Source organism: Carassius gibelio, chromosome A1 (assembly GCF_023724105.1).
Source record: "Carassius gibelio isolate Cgi1373 ecotype wild population from Czech Republic chromosome A1, carGib1.2-hapl.c, whole genome shotgun sequence".
Lineage (NCBI taxonomy): Eukaryota > Metazoa > Chordata > Actinopteri > Cypriniformes > Cyprinidae > Carassius > Carassius gibelio.
This window is the reverse complement of record NC_068371.1, coordinates 4,445,086-4,465,869: the sequence shown is the minus strand read 5'-3', so window position 1 is coordinate 4,465,869 and position 20,784 is coordinate 4,445,086. Positions and strand designations below refer to the sequence as shown.

Genomic DNA, 20,784 nt, shown 5'->3' with positions numbered 1-20,784 from the left:
TCAATTATTAATAAAACTTTGAAAAAAATCATGGGCCTGACTAAAAAAGAGATAGATGTTTTCAATGAATGAATGGTTTTACATGCTTGTCATTGCAGCTTGAGGTATAACTGTTAAATCTAGTGTGACATCTTAAAAAATTACAAAAAGTGTTTTTAAAGGCGGGGGTGAAATGCTATTTCACGCATACTGAGTTTTTTACACTGTTAAAGAGTTGGATTCCCATGCTAAACATGGACAAAGTTTCAAAAATTAAGTTGTACATTTGAAGGAGTATTTCTGTTCCAAAAATACTACTTCAGGTTTGTCACAAGTTTCGGAAAGTTTTTTTCGAGTATGGCTCTGTGTGACGTTAGATGGAGCGGAATTTCCTTATATGGGTCCTGAGGCACTTCTCCCGGAAGAGCACGCGCTCCCGTATAGCAGAGCACTGAGAGCACAACAGACTTCACTGATCAGAGCGAGAGCGTCGCCAAATGTCACAAAAGGAGTGTGTTTTTGGTTGCCAGGGCAAGACAACCCTGCACAGATTACCAAAAGAGAAACAGCATTAAGGGACCAGTGGATGGAGTTTATTTTTACAGAGCATCAACGGAGTTGTGCAAGTGTTTGTGTTTGTTCCCTGCATTTCGAAGATGCTTGTTTTACAAACAAGGCCCGGTTTGACGCCGGGTTTGCACATCTTTTATTTCTTAAGGATAATGCAGTCCCAACGAAAAAGGGTCACGATCGAGGGTTACAAACGCAGGCGGTGAGTAAAACTGCTTCAAATATCTCTGTGTTATTAACTTAGCTATCGGCGTGTAAGCACATCAAGTAAACAACATGCGATGTTGTCATCAAACTGCACTTTCCACATGTACAGCTTAATAAAAAAAAAAATAAAGACGACAAAGTGGAACTTAGTCCTTTTCCAAAACCGCTAAGCAAATATATACAGTTTCAGTACATACCACATAGAGACTGATTGCTGATGCTGCTCTTGTTCAATTTCAGCCTCTGGATCTGATTCTGGATCATAAATATACACTGAATCTGACTGTTAGCCATGGTTTGTTTTGGTTGGTTTTGTCCTCATGGTGTCACAGCTTTCAGACGCGCTCAACCCAAAATCCTACTGGCGCTCGTGATTCTTTAGCTCCGCCCACACGTCACGCCTCCAGCCACTCGTGTTTTTCAGGGAAAAAACGGTACAGACTATATTTCTCTTACTCTATAGGTACTCAAGATTAACAAGATATTGAGTGAAAACGAGCATTTCACCCCCCCCCCCCCCCCCCCCCCCCTTTAAATACTACATATTCAATATCTGGACATCTGACCTAAAGCTAATCATGGATATTCAATTCCTTTCCGAATTCCAAGACATCACAAGTAGAGGGAGACACGTCTAGATAACTTGTCTTAATGTCCAAGTATGAAGCAGGCGTTACCTGTATCTATTTTAAGATCCCTGCAATATCCTCCTGGAACCCAGGCATAGACTTTTGTCCTCTGTAGGAGACATTATATTTTAGTGTATTTCTCTGAGACCCTAGATGCCACAATTGTAAGTCGATGTCCTGTACAGAGCACATTCTGGGCATTTCAGAGATATCTAATGTTTGGAGGTTTGATAAACACACCTTCTCCTTGTTCTGTAAATATGACTGATATTGAATCAGTTTAGCACTCCTAATGAAAAATAATAATAACAATAATTTTTTTTAATTATCATTTAAATCTGACTATTTTTTTAATTGTTTGTCGTAAATAAACATCTGAGTTTTTATTAACAGGGCATAATTATCATGTCTTCTGTATCGGACACCAGGACAAAAATCATGTTAGGAGACACAGCAAGAAATTATAGATACATATTCCTATGAAATATGAAAATGTTTCCAAGTTTTTACTCCCACTTATTTTTCATTATGGTTTGCCCAAATAACAAATTAATATGCAAATTAAATACAGTGTATAAATACATTCAATAAAATGGGAATATCAATTTAGGGACATTTTACACACATATTCCATAAAGTAAAATATTATATCAAATCATTCTGTTATAGTTCATAACATATGATATATATATATATATATATATATATATATATATATATATATATATATATATATATATATATATATATATATATATCATACATATATATATAAAATTAAAAACAAATGTAAAATTTAATTTAATTTTCATTTATATTTTTATATATATATATATATATATATATATATATATATATATATATATATATATATATATATATATATATATGTATGAAAAAAAAAAACTTAATTCACAAAACTTTTTTTAATGGTCCAAAGGATATCCTTCTTTACAGGAATGGGCGAGTAATCTATTCCTCGAGGTGGCGGTAGTGAGTTCCCATGACGAAACCCTACTGCGCATGCGCAGTAGAAGAAGTGTGCTGCTCCCCTTCCTCTCGCACATTGACAGGTAGCTAATTCAAAGCTGTTCTTCCTTATTACAGACATTCCTTTAAACATCGACTTACTGAATACAAACCACCGCAGCCGTAAAGGCGCATTAAGCAGGACCTTGCCTGCAGATTCGGTTTAACTGTTTCTAGATAAACAAATAACGCTCGGCTATTTTAGTGATCAGCTCAGCTAGCCTGTGTGCTAATGATATAGAGATATGAGTAAGCAATATGATAAATTAATTATTTTAGGACATGTTTAACGTCCTCTGGTTAAATGCAAGATGTTTTTGTGATGATGTGATTTGTTTTGTATTTTAGATATACATTTAGGGTCTTTAAATGGAGGAAATAATACGCGTTAGATGTGAGATTGCGTGTGGCAGTGCTCAAATATATCGTCTTTTTTTATTTATTATAAAATATATTTTTTTTAAATTCATATTGTGTGGCTCACTTGACAAGGATATGTCATGTGAAACATGACAAAGCATAAAACTGTCATGGCATTGCAGGCAGAAGTAAAGATAGTTGTCATGTTTCTCAGGGCTCCAATGCTCATCAGGGAATTTTAAAATTGTTTTCCAAACCTAGAACATTCATTGAAATTAATACGGTCCTGAAAAGTAATTTTGAATACATTTTTGTTCTAAAATGTGATTGCAGGCCATGCAGATCGATGTTAAAATGATTCGTTCTTTTGAATCGGTTCTTTTGAATGAATCAGTCGAACCGTTTAACAGTATGTGAGCAGGTCAGATTGATGTATGACTACTGTTTTTTTTTTTTCTGTCAAAATGGTCTGCGAATTAACCTGTTAACAGTCACTCACATTTTTGAACTTAGACTTAAAAGTTCATGATTCCAAACCTATTTTTTTTATAATTCATGACTGAAAACATTTTGTTACATTATTTTGATGTACCATTTTCATGGTAATGCAATGTTTGAATTTAAAATTGGTTTCAAAGGATGAATTTTGAGATTTTAAGTTTTCAAGTGATATATAATTTCTGATGATTTCTAAAGTGTGATAGAGAAAAAGGCAACAAATAAGATGCTCTTGAATAGATGCTCTTTATCTCTGGTACAGAATCTAACAGAGGAACACCCGGACACCCCTGTCCCCTTCCCACTATGGCTGATGCCATGGACATAGATGACTCTCTGTACAGGTACACTGTTAATACTGAAGCTGAAACACTGAGAGACAATCTGCTTCTAACTGTGTGTGTGTGTGTGTGTGTGTGTGTAGTCGGCAGCGTTATGTGCTGGGAGACAGTGCTATGCAGCAGATGGCCCAGTCCTCTGTGTTTCTCAGTGGAATAGGAGCCCTTGGAGTGGAAATAGGTGAGCTGTGCCATCCGTACACCGCTTCAGCCCTTTTCTCGTATTCATTTGTGTATTTCATTTTTTTCCTATTTACAAGCATTTACGATCTCTTTATAAAAGGCTGTACATTAGTATCAGGGAGTAAGAATTACCTAGTTTCTTGAATATCATGATCTGAAATGTCAGTGATTTATCTATATGTATTTCTTCAGTTTCGAAACTCCTTGCTCTCATATCCTATAAGTTATAAATTTAATACCATGTACATCATTTTCAGTCTCATCCAATTCATTTATTTTCAGCCATTTTTGTAAAGTTCTAATAAAAAATATCTCATGTTGTGCAGCAAAAAACATTGTTCTGGCAGGAGTGAAGGTAAGATAAATGTCTAGATATATGTTTCTGTTTTTTCTATATACACTTTTATGGAATTAGTATTTTTTGGTATAATGTTTTGTTAATGTTAATTTTGAACTATTATATATAAAATATTGTGATTTTTTTTTTTTACTGTTATATGCGAGTTGGACTGTTTCATGATCAGTTAATTTTTTCAGTTGTATTATGATTGTATTATGAGTTTCTGCACGTGTGTTTGTAGGCAGTCACTCTTCATGACTGTAAGCAATGTGAAGTTTGGGATCTTGGCACCAATTTCTTCATCAGAGAGGAGGATGTGCATAGCCAGAAGAAAAGGTGGTTACTTTTGTTTCAAGCAAACTGAATTTAGTCCTTATTTTGATTATCTTTTCTAGAACAAAATCATCTAAACTGTGACACACACACACACACACACACACACACACACACACACACACACACACACACACACACACACACACACACATATATATATATATGTATATATATATATATATACCTTGATATACAATTAATGTTATAAGATATATATATATATATAACCACATCGTCCACCTCTAATGAACTCATATGCCTCAGTGGCCTTATCAGACTCTAATTCTTTATTTCTATGAAGATGTGCAGTTATCATATTGTTTTTCTTTTTCTATAAGGGTGGAGGCTGTCCATTCTCGAGTGGCTGAGTTAAACCCATACGTACAGGTCAGTGTGTCCACCGATGTCCTGGATGAAAACACTGACCTCAGCTTCCTAAAGAGATATCAGGTTGGTCTCTGCTGACTACAGCTAAGTTTAAAGTGCAACAAACGTTTCATATGATTTAACTTCATTCCAGTCAGATCATTATTATTACGTTCATAACATACTTGATTATGTCTCTATTCTTGTGTTTATTTCTTCAGTGTGTAGTGTTAACCGAAACGAAGCTGAGCTTACAGAAACGAATCGATCATTTCTGCCACTCTCAGCGGCCTCCTATTAAGGTACGGTCATTCCCAGACATACTTGATATTGCTCTTTGTTTGGGTGCTTTAAACTGCATTTCTGGTGCAGTTCATTGGCTGTGACGTGTTTGGTATCTGCTCGCGAGTGTTCTGTGATTTTGGGGAGGCGTTTGAAGTGTCGGACCCAACGGGAGAAGAGCCAAAAGAGCTCTTCATCCAAAACATCAGTCAGGTAATGTCAAACCTTCACTCCATCATTTCTTTTGTCACGTTTAGTCTGAATGCTGAACATTAGAGTTCTGTGATTTGAGTTGCTTTTTAACTTCCTGTTTGACATCCATTCGCAGGGGAATCCTGGTGTTGTGACGTGTATGGACAGCCGAACACATGGTCTCCAGACTGGGCAGAGTGTGTGTTTTAAAGAGATCAATGGCATGAGTGAACTCAATGGTACCACTCACCAAGTTACAGGTATAAACACAAACTCTACAGTCATCATGCATGGAGACGTTCTCTACTTACATAACTCTGTGTGTGTATTTAGTTCTGTCTCCCTACAGTTTTACGATTGGCGATACCTCGTCATTCAAGCCGTACACTCATGCAGGAATCTTCCGCCTGGTCAAGATGCCCAAAACCTTCACCTTTGTAAGTAAACACCACCTTTAGTTGGTCTGTTTAATATTGGTGAAGAGCAGTGATTAACTGTTTTCTCTGTTGTAGGAGACGATGGAGCAGGAGTTATCTGACCCCCGGCTCCTTACTCCAGACTTTAGTAAACCAGAGGTCAGAAATATAGAGTCCATTCATCTATACTGACGTGAGAATCAGTCTCTTTTGAACTTAATAAATGTGTCCTTATCCAATCAGGCCCCTCTGCAGCTCCATACAATCATGTTAGCTTTGGATGCTTTCCAGGAGCAGCATGCTAGACTCCCCAACATTGGGTAAATACACATTTTTGATCTTTTAGGCACTGTTTCAAACCCTAGTGAGCTGCTTAACCAGCAGCAGATCACCATGTTTTCAATAGGATTTGGCCTTAAAGTAGGTGTAGCATGAATAAGCAGTGACTGAGGGCAAGAGGGTTTATTTCTATTAGTGATGCACCAACATTTCAACAGCCAACCGGAACAGCTCTTCTCAAATTATTCATTTTGTACCGTGTCACATGTTTTGGACACAAACCAATTCTGCTTTTATTTTTCCTAAAATAAGGCATAAAACATTAAGTTTCATTTAACTTTTAAAATATTATCAAATGATAATTAACATTTTTTTTTCTTTATTTAACACTTTTTGTTATCAAACTGTTTGCTGCACAACAGAGATTTACTGTTATATTTAAAACATTGATGACAAATTGCATATTTCTTAATATTACTTTAAGATGTACATTCTACTATACAGTAGTAATATATGTCTTTCACAGTTGTTCAAGTTAACCCAAACCTTTATTTTGAAGGGTTGTTGTGAAGTCCTTTTAAGTTTTTGTGTGTATATCCAAAAATAAAAAAACGGGTGTATATGATGATAGAAGACAATATATTTTATCAAATGAAGTTTGTTTATCTGAGAGATGCCCTTAAACCTGTGAACACAGCACACTGAGCGGCATACTAAGCTTAATTTCCCAAATTTAATTACTGAAACTTTATTAGCATCAAATATTAGCTGTGTCAATTCTCATTAAGTGTGAATATTTTGCCCTCTCTCTGATTATGATTGACATGGACGAATAACATTGTGCTGGATTATTTCCCTCTGCTGTGTGTAGTTGTTTGCAGGATGCTGAGCTGCTCCTGAAGCTCACAGAGGAGATCAGCAGAACACTTAAAAACAAAGTCAGTTTCACACAAGCACGTCCTGTTGTGCACATCTTCAGACTTCCATCTTTTAATGTAAATGTGTGTGTCGTCAGGTAAGCATAAACCAGGAGCAGGTGAGGAGTGTGTCGCGCTGTGCGAGGGGATGTCTCTCTCCTCTAGCGGCAGTGGTGGGTGGGTTTGCCAGTCAAGAGGTTTTAAAGGCTCTCACTGGAAAGTTTTCTCCTCTTCAGCAGTGGGTAAGTCAAAGGTCAGACGGTTTGTCTTTAATGTACGTTACTATTCAAACGTTTGGCGTCTGTTACATTTTTTAAATTGTTGTTTAAAAGAAATCTCTTCTGCACACCAGTTCTGTATTTATTTGTTTAAAAATACAGATAATATATTATAATATAGTAGTATGTTTTATATTAAAAATACTATTATATATGTAAAATTAATTTATTACATTTTAAAATATAAAGTTGTGCTAAATTTGGTGCTTAAGAAACATTTGCTATTATTAGTGCTTAATATTTTTGTGAAAACCATGATACAGGATTCTTTGATGAATGGAAAGTTTAAAACAGCAGCATTTATTTATTTATATAAAAAGAGTAACAATTTAAGTCTTTGCTGTCACTTGCGATCAATTTAATGCATCCTTGCTAAATCAAAATATGAATTGCTTAAAAAAAAGAAATCTTACTGTCCCCAAACTTTTTAATTGTAGTGCACGACACTGACAGGAAGAAATACTATTCATTCTTTTTTATATGTGTGCGTTTCTACAGTTTTATCTGGATGCGATAGAGGTGATTCAGCCCTTCCAATCTCTTCCTGCTGAGGAATTTGCCCCAAGGTGAGCATGATGCCAAGTATTGAGCTCCACAATCTTGTTTTGTTAATTCATGTTTCTACTAGCTTTGTAGAATGGTCAATTCTTTTTTGGTCTTATCGCGTACAAACATTACCATTTTTACTTCAAGAATAGTTCATGCAAAAACTTTGTATTCTGTCATCATTTTACTTCAGTGCTCCAAGGGGGCCTTAAAATGACTTCAAATAAGACAAAGCAAGCATTCAGATAAACTGAAACAATTACAAATCAAGCTTCAAACATTCATATAAGAGCCGTGTTTTCACTGGAAATGGCCTAATTTTCGAAGTGTGGTTTTGGTGTTTGTAGGGGAGACCGGTACGATGCGTTGAGGGCATGTATCGGAGAGTCAATGTGTTTGAAACTGCACAAATGTCAAGTCTTTATGGTGAGTGAAAAAATAATAGACGACACAGTAGAAGAGCAAAGAGCAAATGTCACTCGACATTGTTTCTTTTATTCTTAGTATATATTCTTTGCGTAGATGCATTGTCCTATTGTTTGATTATCTTAAAATGTGAATGTAGGTGGGCTGTGGTGCTATCGGCTGTGAGATGCTGAAGAATATGGCGCTAATGGGTGTCGGATTGAGCAGATGCTCGGGAGAGGTGGGGAAATACATTTTTTTTGTCATTTACATGAGGAATGGAAAGTTGGTCCAATTCTTAAAATGCTATTTTTTATTCTTAGATATGCATCACAGATCCAGATTTGATTGAGAAATCCAACCTCAACAGGCAGTTTCTCTTCAGACCTCAGCATATACGGGTATCTTAATCATTGGATAGTTGTTCACTCTTTCATTCGTGAATTACATGTCTCTCATAAGTTGGATTTCCTCTCTCTGTAGAAGCCGAAGAGCACTACAGCAGCAGCAGCTTCTTTAGAAATAAACCCAGAGCTGCAAATAGATGCTCATCTGAATAAAGTGTGTCCCGCTACAGAGGACATGTACAGCGACGCTTTCTTCTCCCGACTCAACCTGGTGGTCACCGCACTGGACAACGTGGAGGCACGGAGATATGTGGATAGGTAATTCATTATATAACAGCAGAAATAATTGTTTTTGTATTACACTTGTGCTTCACATTCTTCAGTGGTTGTTTTGTGATCTTACAGTCGGAGTGTATCCAATCAGAAAGCTCTGTTAGACTCTGGTACCATGGGTACGAAAGGACACACTGAGATCATCGTCCCATTCCTCACTGAGTCCTACAACAGCCATGTGAGTGTGTATGTTTGTGTATGTGTATATGGTCGCAGTGATTTTGCCAAGTAAGACTTGTTCCTGGATCAACATTACTGTCCAAAAAGATAGACCTAATACAATCACTACGCCTAAACCTAACCCTACCCATAGTTAATTCCTAAAATAAGAGGGAAATGATGGCTGATTAACAAGGATGTAGAAGCATCTAACCCTGATTGTTAGCCTAAAACTGACATTTCTTGAAAACGTGTCCCTCAATTCTGATTGGTTGATTGTAATGTTGTTCCAGGATCTACAAGGATGTTGATCCAGGAGCATGTAGTACTTGGTGAAATCATGTTCACCATGTGTATGCATAGGTTGTGTGCCAGTTTACCTATTTGTTGTCCATGTTTTTTTCTTTTTCTATTTCTATTAGAGAGACCCACCAGAGGAGGAGATTCCGTTTTGCACTCTTAAATCTTTTCCTGCCGTTATTGAACACACCATACAGTGGGCCAGAGACAAGGTTAGTTTTGTTTTATTTAATTAAAATGTTTTACTACTGCTGTCATTACTGTCATGCCAAGTATTTTGAGAACTGTTCAGTTTTCTCAAGTTTTTTAATATGGTTATCATTGAAATGAAAAGTGACTATAGCAAATAATAGCCAGGGCAACAGTGTGAAATTTTGAAGACACAAAATAATTTTTTTATCATTTAATATTTTTTGCAAGTAGCTTTTATTAGGTGTTTTTACTAGGGCTGTCAAATCGATTAATCGCGATTAATTGCAACCAAAATAATTGTATGTCAAAAATTTTTTTGGTTGCGATTTAATCGCGATTAATTGATTTGACAGCCCTAGTTTTTACCAAAATAGTTTAGTGTTTTCATTCGAAAACCATCCATTTCAAGTCTTCTCCAACTTTTCTCCAAAAAGTTTTAAATGTCATTACCATCACATTATATTTCAAATAAACACCAAAATAAATCCCCAAATCCACTTAAATGCATGATCACTCAGGGACATGATTAGATCTTTATTCTGGAACATTTGATAAATGTTTTAATGTAGACATAGATTGAAGATCTAGTCAGAAGAATCCTTAATTGAAGAAAACTTAATTAACCTTCCTTTGTGAATCTTTTGCACTCTGGATGTTATACTCGCGCATTTCTATGTGTGCTTGTTCAGCATTGTGCATGGTATATATAACAGATATTAAAGGGATACTCCATCCCAAAATGAAAATGTTGTCATTAATCACTTACCCCGTTGTTGTTCCAAACCTGTAAAAGCTCATCTTCGGAACACAATTAGGATTTTTTGGATGACCTTCCCATAGACCGGCAAATAAGTTACACTGTCAAGGTCATCAGAATATTCCATCTGCCATCAGTGTTTCAAAAGTAACATTATGAAGCGGCGAGAATACTTTTTGTACGCAAATAAAACAAAAATAATGACTTTATTCAACAATTCCTCTCCTATGTGTCTCTATGCTGCTCTATGCACAAGGATGGAGACTTAGGTCTCTGCAGAGCAAAAGTGGGCGTTTATCACCATATGGGTGTTTTGAAACTGCTGGGTGTTTCTGAATCATGCAATCTAAATTATCCCCCTTACCCAACCCCACCCCTAAACCTAACGTCACTATTACATCAACTAATCAGGTATCATGGTGTAAAAACACCTTGATCGTGTAACTCCCATTACTTTCCTGCAGAGACCTATACTTGCAAGGATGCGCTGTTTCTGCTGGTATTTATACCTTGATTTTGAAAGAAAACAGCGCATCCTTGTGGCGCGGCTGACACAGAAGAGAATAGGCAGTTTCAGTGATATGGAGAGACACAGAGGAGACTGTTGACAAAGGAATTGTTGAATAAAGTCATTATTTTTGTTTTATTCGCGTACAAAAAGTATTCTTGTCACATCACAATGTTACGGTTGAATCACTGATGGCAGATGGACTCTTCTGACGATGTCTTTCATACTTTTCTGGACCTTGACAGTGTAACTTATTTGGCAGTCAATAGGACAGTCACAAGCCTCTCGGTTTTCAAAAAAAAATATCTTAAGTTGAGTTCTGAAGATGGTCAAAGCTTTTAGGGGTTTGGAATGACATTGGGGGTAAGTGATTAATGACAAAATTGTCATTTTGGGGTGGAGTAACCCTTTAAAAACTGTTATATACAGATCTGTTTTTGCATCTCTTCTTTCATCTCCTATTCTTAGGTCCATTTTTATTGCAAACAGCCAAGATATGACTTTTTTTAAAACCACTTAGACTAATTTTTTGAAGTCATTTGCGCTTCTAAAGAGGTGCCAAGTTTAGTACCACTCCAAAGATATTGTTTCACTTAAAAAAAAGAAAAAAAAGAAAGAGAGAAACAAAAACTAAATGAGTCAAAAATCTCCAAAAAGGTTTAGTTTGGGGTTCGATCGTCTCTTAATAGTACTTGGAGATGTTGTGAGTGTTCTGATTTGTGATCTTGTTTTTGTTTTGTATAGTTTGAGAGTGCTTTCTCCCACAAACCCTCCATCTATAACATCTTCTGGCAGACTCATTCATCAGCTCAAGAGGTGTTACGGGTAAGGATAATACTACATGTTTGTCTAAACACTAATTTAGCCTTGTTGGTGTTGAACAAGCCTTGTCAGGGGTCTGATTTCAGTGCTTGTGTGTGCAGAGGATGATGGCTGGGGAGACTATGGAAGGATCATTTCAGGTCATTAAGTTGCTGAGTCGGAGACCCACTCAATGGGATCACTGTCTAACTCTCGCTCGACTCAAATTCGACAAGTACTTCAAAAGAAAGGTATCGGAACCATTTTGCATAAATCTTTAATAATGGAGATCATCTTAGACTTCTCATTTCAGGCTTTGGAGGTTGTTTACAGAATAGTAATAATGCTTTATTATATAATAATTCATTCCCTAGTAAGAATGAAGTGTTTTTATATGGGGATATGTTTACAGTGTGCCTTTTTAATTATAATACTTCAGGCATTACAACTACTGCATTCATTTCCACTGGACACACGGCTAAAAGACGGCAGTAAGTTGCATGCTTCGCTCATTAATGCAGAAACGCTGTATTAAACACCAACAGAGTCTCGTCTTCGCCCGGCTCAGATCGTTTTCCTCTGTTTTCAGGTCTGTTCTGGCAGTCTCCGAAACGGCCGCCTTCTCCAATAGAGTTCGACCTCAATGACCCACTGTGAGGATCTGAGTTAATATTCTGTTTATAGCGACAGAAGTAGGAATTTTTTAAAGAGGTGAAACAGAATTATAAATATTGTTGTTTTTCCTCCATCAGGCATTTCAGTTTCGTTGTCAGCGCAGCTCGCCTTTTTGCTGGAATTTATAATATTCCTCATTCAGAAGAGGTAAGAGGAATGTTTAATGTTTGTCTTTTTTTACTCGTGTGCCACCTGAAGAAAATTCTCACGTTATGTTTTGTTGCCGTTTTATAATTCATAGCAAATTTCCTACGAGGCTGTTTCAAGTGTTTTAGCAGAGGTGGAGGTCCCTGAATACAAACCAGCTGAAAAGGTATCTGTTCTTTCACTTATTATGTACTGTATTGCAATGAAAATGTGTCTGATTCAACTCTATTAATTGAACGTGACATCATTTTGAGTTGTTTAAAGGAGAACTAAGTAATTGTACCCGTGTTTTTTCATCAGGTTTTTTCATTGTATAACTATATATAAAGCAGGAGCTTCCAAATTGGGTTTGTGAGTTGATGAAAACATAATAGCTAATTAAATCATAAAAATGTAAAATAATTTTTTAATAAAACACAATCAAAATAAAACGGTTATATGGGATAATATTGAAATGTTGGATATAAGGGGGTACTTTAAGTAAATATTTACCCCCCAAAAATAAAATTAGGAATCCCTGCAAATAGAATTGCAATATTATTGTATTGTGACCAGTAAACTGATTTCCAATCTTACCACCAGGATTCCTGTCCTTAAGAGCCAATGACATCTATTTGAAACGTGTTCCAGACTGAAATTGCTCATTCCCCTTTAAGAAAGATCACTAAGTGTTGAGTTTTTGTATCAGCATATAGAGACCGATGAGACTGTTAAGAAGCCTGATCAGTTGCAGATGACAGTAAGCAGTGAAGAGGAAAGACAAGCAATCTCCCAGCTACAGGAGGCCATCAGCTCCAGCTTTGTGACACCGGGTGAGTTGATACACTCACACACAACGTCTAACAGCTGTATGAGCCAGACTATGATATCCTACTGTTTTCACACTGTTCCTCTCTGTCTTTTTCCTTTCTTTGTCTTTAGAGAGGCTACGTATGACTCCTCTTTTCTTTGAAAAGGATGACGACTCAAACGGACACATGGATTTCGTAGCATCAGCGTCAGCTCTGCGAGCTCATATGTACGCCATCGAGGCCGCTGACAGACTACAAACCAAACGAATCGCTGGCAAAATCATCCCCGCTATCGCCACATCTACAGCGGCTGTCGCAGGACTGGTGAGAGAAAGCCTAATTACCATTGTGTTCAGTCCATTGCTTTATGTATTTATGATTGTTGTATTAATTCATTCTTTGTAGGTGTCATTGGAGTTGATAAAAGTCGCTGGTGGTTACGGATTTGAGTTATTTAAAAACTGTTTCTTCAACCTGGCCATTCCAGTCATGGTGCTCACAGAAACCGCTCAGGTCAAGAGAACCCAGATCAGGTAACAGCGACACTCCTGCACGGATTCACACTTGTAAAAATGAAAAGATGTACGTTTCTTAATCTTGGGCCAATTTGATCCTTTTGTTTTGACTAGAGATGATATCTCCTTTTCTATCTGGGACCGTTGGACTATCTTTGGTCATGAGGACTTTACCTTGTCTGATTTCATGAACGCAGTAAAGGTGTGTAGGGTTTGAGCTTCCAGAACAAAAATGGGGTGCGCACTTTAGCTTTCGGAGACCCACTGCACCAAAAATACGTTTTGGAAGGTTGATAATACCCAAATATGGATTAAAACAGCAACTTTTGCTCTGAAATTTAACATGGCAACATCACTGTCTACTTTCTTGGATCCAATTTCGTAAGCTTTTGAACAATTTTGACAGATTTTCTTAATCTGCCGTACAAGTTGTTCTCTATACGTATTTCTTTTTTTTTTATCAAGGAAATGTATACTTTTATTAAACTGACAGTTAAGACTTCACATTGTTATAAAAGATATTTTTAACTGTCTATTAATCAAAAACCCTAAAAAAAAAACATGTATCAGTGATTCCAGTGATATTAAGCACTTTTCAACATTGATAAGAAATGTCTGTTGAGCAGCAAATCAGCATCTTAGAATGATTACAGAAATACACTGTAAACCACGGCTTCATGGGGCTTATTGCTTTTATTAAACAGCTATTCCATATACGTAGTAAGGTTAAACAAAATATAACTGAGCTAATAAAGTGTAAAGATATTAATGAAAACAGTATTCTTCCACCAAACAATGTAGTTCCTCCGAATAATTTCCAACAGCTTTGATCGTGGCTCAGTCAAATTAGAACCAAGGACTGGAACTATCCATTTTATAAATCAATTTTATGTTAAAAATACATAAGAAAAATGCCTGGGTCTCTGAGGGCGAATGATTTGTTGTTTTAGCATTAATTAATTATTGCAGAGTGCATAATGTAAGAATTACGTTTATGCTTAATTCTTAGGAGGAGTACGGAATTGAGCCCACCATGGTTGTTCACGGAGTGAAGATGCTGTATGTGCCAGTGATGCCAGGCCATAACAAAAGACTCAAACTGACGTAAGGCCCAGCAGTAAAATAACCTAGACTTTTAAACTGAAGTGTGTCATTTCTATGTGACTACTGTGATCAAACACAGTTGTCAAAATAATGACACGTACTTCAGGTTTTCTTATGCACTTCCATGACAGTACCTTTATTTCTCTTCTTACAGAATGCATAAACTGATCAAACCCTCGGCAGGCAGGAAGTATGTTGACCTTACCGTATCATTTGCCCCGGAGGTGGATGGTGACGAAGACCTGCCCAGTCCCCCAGTGCGCTATTACTTCAGTCGAGAAAGCAAGAGTGGAGAGACTGCCTGACACACACACACACACACACACACACACTCTCTCTTCGCTCTCTTGCCCTGTGGACCACAAGTGGTTTAGCACTTGATCTGACTCATTGTACATAGTGAATTTTTGTTTTCTACGGGTTTTCATTTTATTGCACAGCATTGTCTGTGCAGATGCCTTAAGATAATTATATTGTGCTTCAATGTGACTACAATAATTATTATAATATTAATACTCTAAAGAGTAAAACTAAAGTTTACACGACTTCCCCAGGGCTAATTATTGTATGTTAGTCTCTTAGACTGGTGGAGGACTTGGTAAAAGTCACTAGAGGGCCCGTAGGAGACCAACATTCATCATGAATCAGTGGTAGTTTATTTGCACGTTCTGGCAGGATACTGCAGAAAAGTCATCAGTAAGTGTAAGCAACATAAACGCCAAAGATTTTAAATTGTTAATCATCGCCATTCAGCGATTCTTCACCACTGGTTTCCCCGGATTTTTGCTTTCAGAGAATACTGATGAGGAAAAGAAAATTGCATTGTAATGTTGCAGATACAATGTTCAAAATATATTCTGTGTAATACCACAAGAGGGCGCTATATTTAACAGTGTCCAATGTCTGTTTGTCTGCGACTAACAACTGCTTGAAGATATTCGAGAGCAACAAAGGATGAGACTCTACATAATTGACAATAATGTATAGACATCACCTCCTAAATGATGGTGTATTCATATCATTAAGTCCAACCTGCGTCTTAACATCAAAAACAGGCTTTTCACAAATAACTCGCTGCACTTGTAGACTTGTTGATGTCATTGACTCATCCTAAGCAGTTGGCTGTTGCTTAGCACACATGTAACTGGCAGTAGCGATCAGAAATAACACACTCACACACAACCTGACCCAACACTGAGTTTTGAGCTTACTGTGGATATGTTGGAATGCACAAAGAAAAAACACAGAAAGGTTTTCTCGTTTGATCCCTTTAAATGGCATTAAGATGCAGAGAATTCCCTCTTATGATGTCCAGTATTTACGGTTTGTATAAATATATCTGATGATATCAAAAGGAGCTAAACCAGTGATCGGAAGATATGTCAAAGTTGAACAATAAATTTAACATTTAAATCAATTCGAAATGGATTTACTGTTTTCTCTCATTTCATCTTTCAACAAGAAGGCAGTTTGTGTATAGTATAGTAAAATATAATATAATACTGATATATGAAACTGTACACTTGTAAGTGTTTGTGTGTCGATGAAATCACCACATTTATATAGAAAAGTGATTCAACTCTTTTAATGCACACCTGCCTGCCAATCAAAATCGAGTATTCAGACAATAACGGTTTAATTAAGCAAGGATGCATTAAATTAACGTTTATAATGTTAGAAAATTTTAATGCTTTATTTCAAATAAAATATATTTTCAATTTATTAGAGAATCCTAGGAAAAAAATATATTTCAGTTTGTGCAAAATAAGAAATGTTTCATAAAGCACCAAATCAGCACATAAGAACGATTTCGTGTGATGCTGAAGACTGAAGTAATGATGCTGAAAGGTCAGCTTTGCATCACAGGAACAAACTGCATTTTAACATATTTTAAAATAGAAAACAGTTTTTTAAAATTGTAATAATATTTCACAATATTGCTGTTTTTACTGTATTTTTAATCCAGTAATACAGCCTTGGTGAGCATAAGACACTTAATGCATTTTACCTACTTCAGACTTTTAAATGTTAACTTATATTTCAGGACACATACGCCTTCTGTTGTTTCTGCAGCTTTTCCATGCAAGCACTTGTAACAATTTATCTTATGATGGATGGGTTAAATCAATAAAAAAATGCCTTTATACTTCAGCACAAAAAAAAAAAAAAAAAACACAAAGAAAAGGTGTGTATTCATAACATATAATCTGTTTTAAAAGATACTTTTTTGTGTAAATCACCCTAGTTCAAACAGAGGGGGAGGCAAAGGAATTCAATTTACCCTGTGTCAAATGATCTGCCTGTTGGGTCAGAGTTCACACCTAAAGTCCCCCCACCACACACGACACACACTCAAAGACATTTAAGAGCACAGATGGTTAATAATGGCTCCTGAGGAAGATGATGTGATGTAACAGTCTAGACATTGGACAGCTGCTAGCTCCTTATGCAAACTCATTAAAGTAAGGTTATGGGATCTTTGGTGAAATCCATTCATTAATTACTTAGCCCTACTACAGCCTAGCTTTATAAATTAATTTAAACAAATATTCAAATTCATTTAAACAAATATTAGGTCAGCTTCTGTTTTCAGTGTCACATTTGCTCGAGCTTGCTTGTGTTGTGTGGATCTCTCTCTCTCTCTCTCTCTCTCTCTCTCCCTCTCTCCAAACTTTCGGTCACGCTCTCTCTTTTCTCCGGGAGTGTGTTTCTTGTGGTCCGCTGGCTGATTGGTCCGCTGCCTTCCGGGGAGACGCGGATTGGAAGCCTGCGCTCGATATCTGGAAGGGAGGAGAGTAGTGATGGGAAGTCCGATTCATTTCTGCGAATCGGTTCTTTCGAACTGTTTGTCATTGAACCGGTTGAAAATGAATTGGCGGTTCTTATACGTCATAACCTTGTACCTGACCTCTCGGCATGCCATATGTGGACGTTGTTTCCAGTAAACTATAAACTTGCTCATTTTAATGAAAGCATTTTATCCAAACTACTCCTTCTGTTAACCATAAATTTTTGTTTTGTCGTGACTCTTTGAAAACAGACCATTTTCATATGACGTTTATCATTATTTCATTACTTTTTCCTTGCATATATTGCCTTTTTTATTAACAAGGATGTTTTCTTTTTTAAATTCATGTATTAGTTAAATTTGTTGCATTCATTTTCCACTTCATAAAAACATAAATTAAGAGCATAAACTGCATAACATTACCATCAACATTAAACAACAATAATATAAATTTTTCATCACTCTTCTAGAAAGGTTTTTGGATGCTTCAATCGAAATATTAACTCCCTGGTTTTCGGTTCTTTACGAATCGTGCAAGATTTTCGGTTCAATGAATCAGATTTGTTGACAACTGTACGGACCGATTTTTCGTGAACGAATCATTCAGAAAGGTCCGATTCAAATGAACGACTCGTTCGCGAATCGTACCTCGCTGGAGGAGAACAGACGAGATAGGTAAACCAGAAAAAAAGGAGGAGAACAGGGAATATGTGCTGACATCTGAGGTGAGTGATGTGCTTTGCCAATATACTTATTAACCTGGACATGAGAGCAGCTGGATTTATGAATTAAGAACATTTAATTTTGCCGTTTGCCATTTTTGTTGGTAATGAGTTTGAAAGGTTGGAAATATTGAGTTGTGGACGTGCTTCGCTTTAACAGAGATAGCAGAAGGCAGATAGACGCCTCAGTAGATTGGCTTCTGAATGTTTCAATTATTCTATAGTCTGAGCGAACGTTCGGGATTTGCTACAGTAACAAACACGTTATCGCTTGATACACAGTAACGATTTTGCCGCGTATTTTGGAGCCCAGTTCGTTCTATTTCTGATGGAATGGTCGCCTGTAAACGGGGGTCGTTCGTGTGGTCGCAGACCTCCTTTTGAATTTTTCTTGGCTTAACCGGTCACTTTGCGCTTCGCTGTTTACCCTACACTTTCACAGTTAACGTTACTTACACATTAGGATGTATGCTATTTAATTAGTACCAGTTGGGACGTCTATTTCCCCACGCTTGTTTGTACGCGCCTCGCCTCTCTCCTCTCATGTCTACTGCAGGCTCCGGCCCCATGTTCAAGGCCAGGCCAATGGAGAAGTCAAAGCAGCGGGAATCGAAAGTCTTGTCATACAGGGCTGAGGCAAACGCGCTTGTTTGTTTAAGTTAAAGCACCTACATGTGTGTTTGAAAGAATCATTAGCGTGAGCGCGCCCGTGGGCCTGAATGTGCGCACCCGCTGCTGTAGGAGCGCGTCGCAGTGGCGAGACTCTCGTCCTGTTTCATGACGCTCGTTCTGCGGCAGGCACAGGCAGCTCCAAGAGCAGACATCTTCTAGATGTATGACCATTTCACATTCCCCGGACCTTCCAGTCTTGCACAAAACTACAATAGCCAATTATACTCTACTCCAGCACGGGGTCTTTCACAGTAAGGCGTTTGCGATGTCTAGCTGTCCTATAATTCATGGGTCGAAATGTAGAAAGCATATGCAACATTGAGAGCATCTCTGGGAATTGCTGTTACTTCAAAGCTGATTGCTGCATTTCTGGAAAGCAGTGTTGTTTCCAATGGCAGTGGTGCATGGATGTTAGTGTTCGGCCTCTTTATGATCTTATAAATGTGTTTGTAAACTGTTTGTAAACTATAAGCAGTTGCATCCTTGGGCCTTACTCACAAGAGATGTGGGGTGTGATTGACTGTTTCATGGGGCTGTCTGTTTATAAGCTCTAGCATTGGGCATGAACATAAATATTATTAACAATTTGATATAGAAATGTATAAAAATTAAAACTAATAATATATATTAATATTAATGATGTATATACAGAAGCAGTAAGCCCCCAGTGAAAATGTTTCTAATTTAAAGGGAGAGTTCACCCAAAAGCGACAATTCTCTTATTATTTACATTATTCCAAACAGTTAATTTTTGAAATATTCCTTCCAATTTTTTTTGTGTCCATTGAAAATCTATGTAATAATCATTTTCAGTTTCAGAAAGTACATAAAGACATTATAGCAGTCATAAAATATTAATTGAGGAGTTTAATCCAACTCTTCTGAAGAGATGACATCATGTTATATGATGACATTATAGTTTAAGTTTTTATTCGCATATCAACATTGATGAACGTGCGTGCTTTAAGATCAAGAACCAATAAGGTTTGTTCTTCTGTGTCAAGTTTATATGTAAATTAAACCTAAATAGATTCCTTTTGAACCTTGAAAATGTTCATTATATAGTCTTCAGTGAATGGACAAAAAATTGTGAGAGTATTAAAAAAATTAATTTGTGTTCTGAAGATAGTTGAAAGTCTTATGTGTTTGGGATGACATGAGGCTGAGTAAGACATCACAGAATTGTTATTTTGGGTGAACTAATCCTTTAATATTTTTTAATATATATTAGGCCAGCATAATTTTGAGATGTAAAGTCATTCAGATTTATATGTGAATGTAAAACTTGAAAGAAAATACTTCTGCTTCCAGTGTTAACTAACATATTAATTACATATTTTAAATGCAGTAATTCTTGAAATATGTCAAATTCTTTCAATATATTGTCAAAAATGATGAGATCAATAATACATAAGTGTTTCATTGTTTTTAAGAAATAAAAGCAAAATAATTATTTTTTAAGTAAAAAATGTATACAAATCTCTCATACTGGGTAGAACAAATAAACACTGTCATCTTAATACAAGGTATTCTCCAGATAATATTTTATTCATGTTTTTTGACTTCAGTACCATAATAAACATTAAAGCCAGTTGTTTAATTTGGAAACAGCATGTTGTCTTAATATCACACTTAATATATTTCTCACAGGCCATGTATAAAAATATGTAGCTGCAACTGAATTTTAGGAACACTGGTCTCTTGCAGGGGGATTGCCATTTTTGGGATTTCTTTGCATAAAAAGAAAAATGTGAAAATCCCTGATTTAGCCTACGTGATAAACATAATGTCTTTTGATTGTATGACATTTTGTACTAATGGGT

The 20,784-nt window shown here is 36.5% G+C and overlaps 2 protein-coding genes across 8 annotated transcripts in view; both read left to right on the top strand.

The window, feature by feature from the left end:
* The first annotated feature begins 2,366 nt into the window (after nucleotides 1-2,366).
* LOC127961622 (ubiquitin-like modifier-activating enzyme 6) lies at nucleotides 2,367-16,196 on the top strand. 2 transcript variants are annotated; one of them, XM_052560863.1, is made up of 33 exons: nucleotides 2,367-2,458; nucleotides 3,535-3,616; nucleotides 3,697-3,791; nucleotides 4,120-4,148; nucleotides 4,375-4,469; nucleotides 4,808-4,919; nucleotides 5,057-5,137; nucleotides 5,208-5,330; nucleotides 5,446-5,569; nucleotides 5,643-5,746; nucleotides 5,822-5,884; nucleotides 5,969-6,045; nucleotides 6,876-6,942; nucleotides 7,020-7,163; nucleotides 7,698-7,765; nucleotides 8,093-8,171; nucleotides 8,311-8,391; nucleotides 8,474-8,551; nucleotides 8,634-8,815; nucleotides 8,903-9,008; nucleotides 9,412-9,501; nucleotides 11,491-11,571; nucleotides 11,670-11,798; nucleotides 11,987-12,038; nucleotides 12,137-12,200; nucleotides 12,300-12,369; nucleotides 12,464-12,535; nucleotides 13,058-13,181; nucleotides 13,291-13,484; nucleotides 13,566-13,693; nucleotides 13,790-13,877; nucleotides 14,685-14,779; nucleotides 14,934-16,196. In XM_052560863.1, exons 1-33 carry the CDS (start codon nucleotides 2,389-2,391, stop codon nucleotides 15,082-15,084), a joined length of 3,198 nt encoding a protein of 1,065 aa, XP_052416823.1. In that variant the 5' UTR covers nucleotides 2,367-2,388; the 3' UTR covers nucleotides 15,085-16,196. The 2 variants fall into 2 exon arrangements, with proteins under 2 accessions (XP_052416823.1, XP_052416899.1); XM_052560939.1 differs by lacking the exon at nucleotides 2,367-2,458 and adding an exon at nucleotides 2,488-2,663.
* Nucleotides 16,197-18,197: 2,001 nt separating this feature from the next.
* LOC127961293 (amyloid beta precursor protein binding family B member 2) overlaps nucleotides 18,198-20,784 on the top strand; it is a 52,056-nt gene continuing 49,469 nt past the window's right edge. For all 6 annotated transcript variants that reach the window (XM_052560519.1, XM_052560604.1, XM_052560748.1 and 3 more), the window contains exon 1: nucleotides 18,198-18,292. The gene's annotated coding sequence lies outside the window, so the exon portion shown is untranslated. The remainder of the gene's footprint in view (nucleotides 18,293-20,784) is intronic.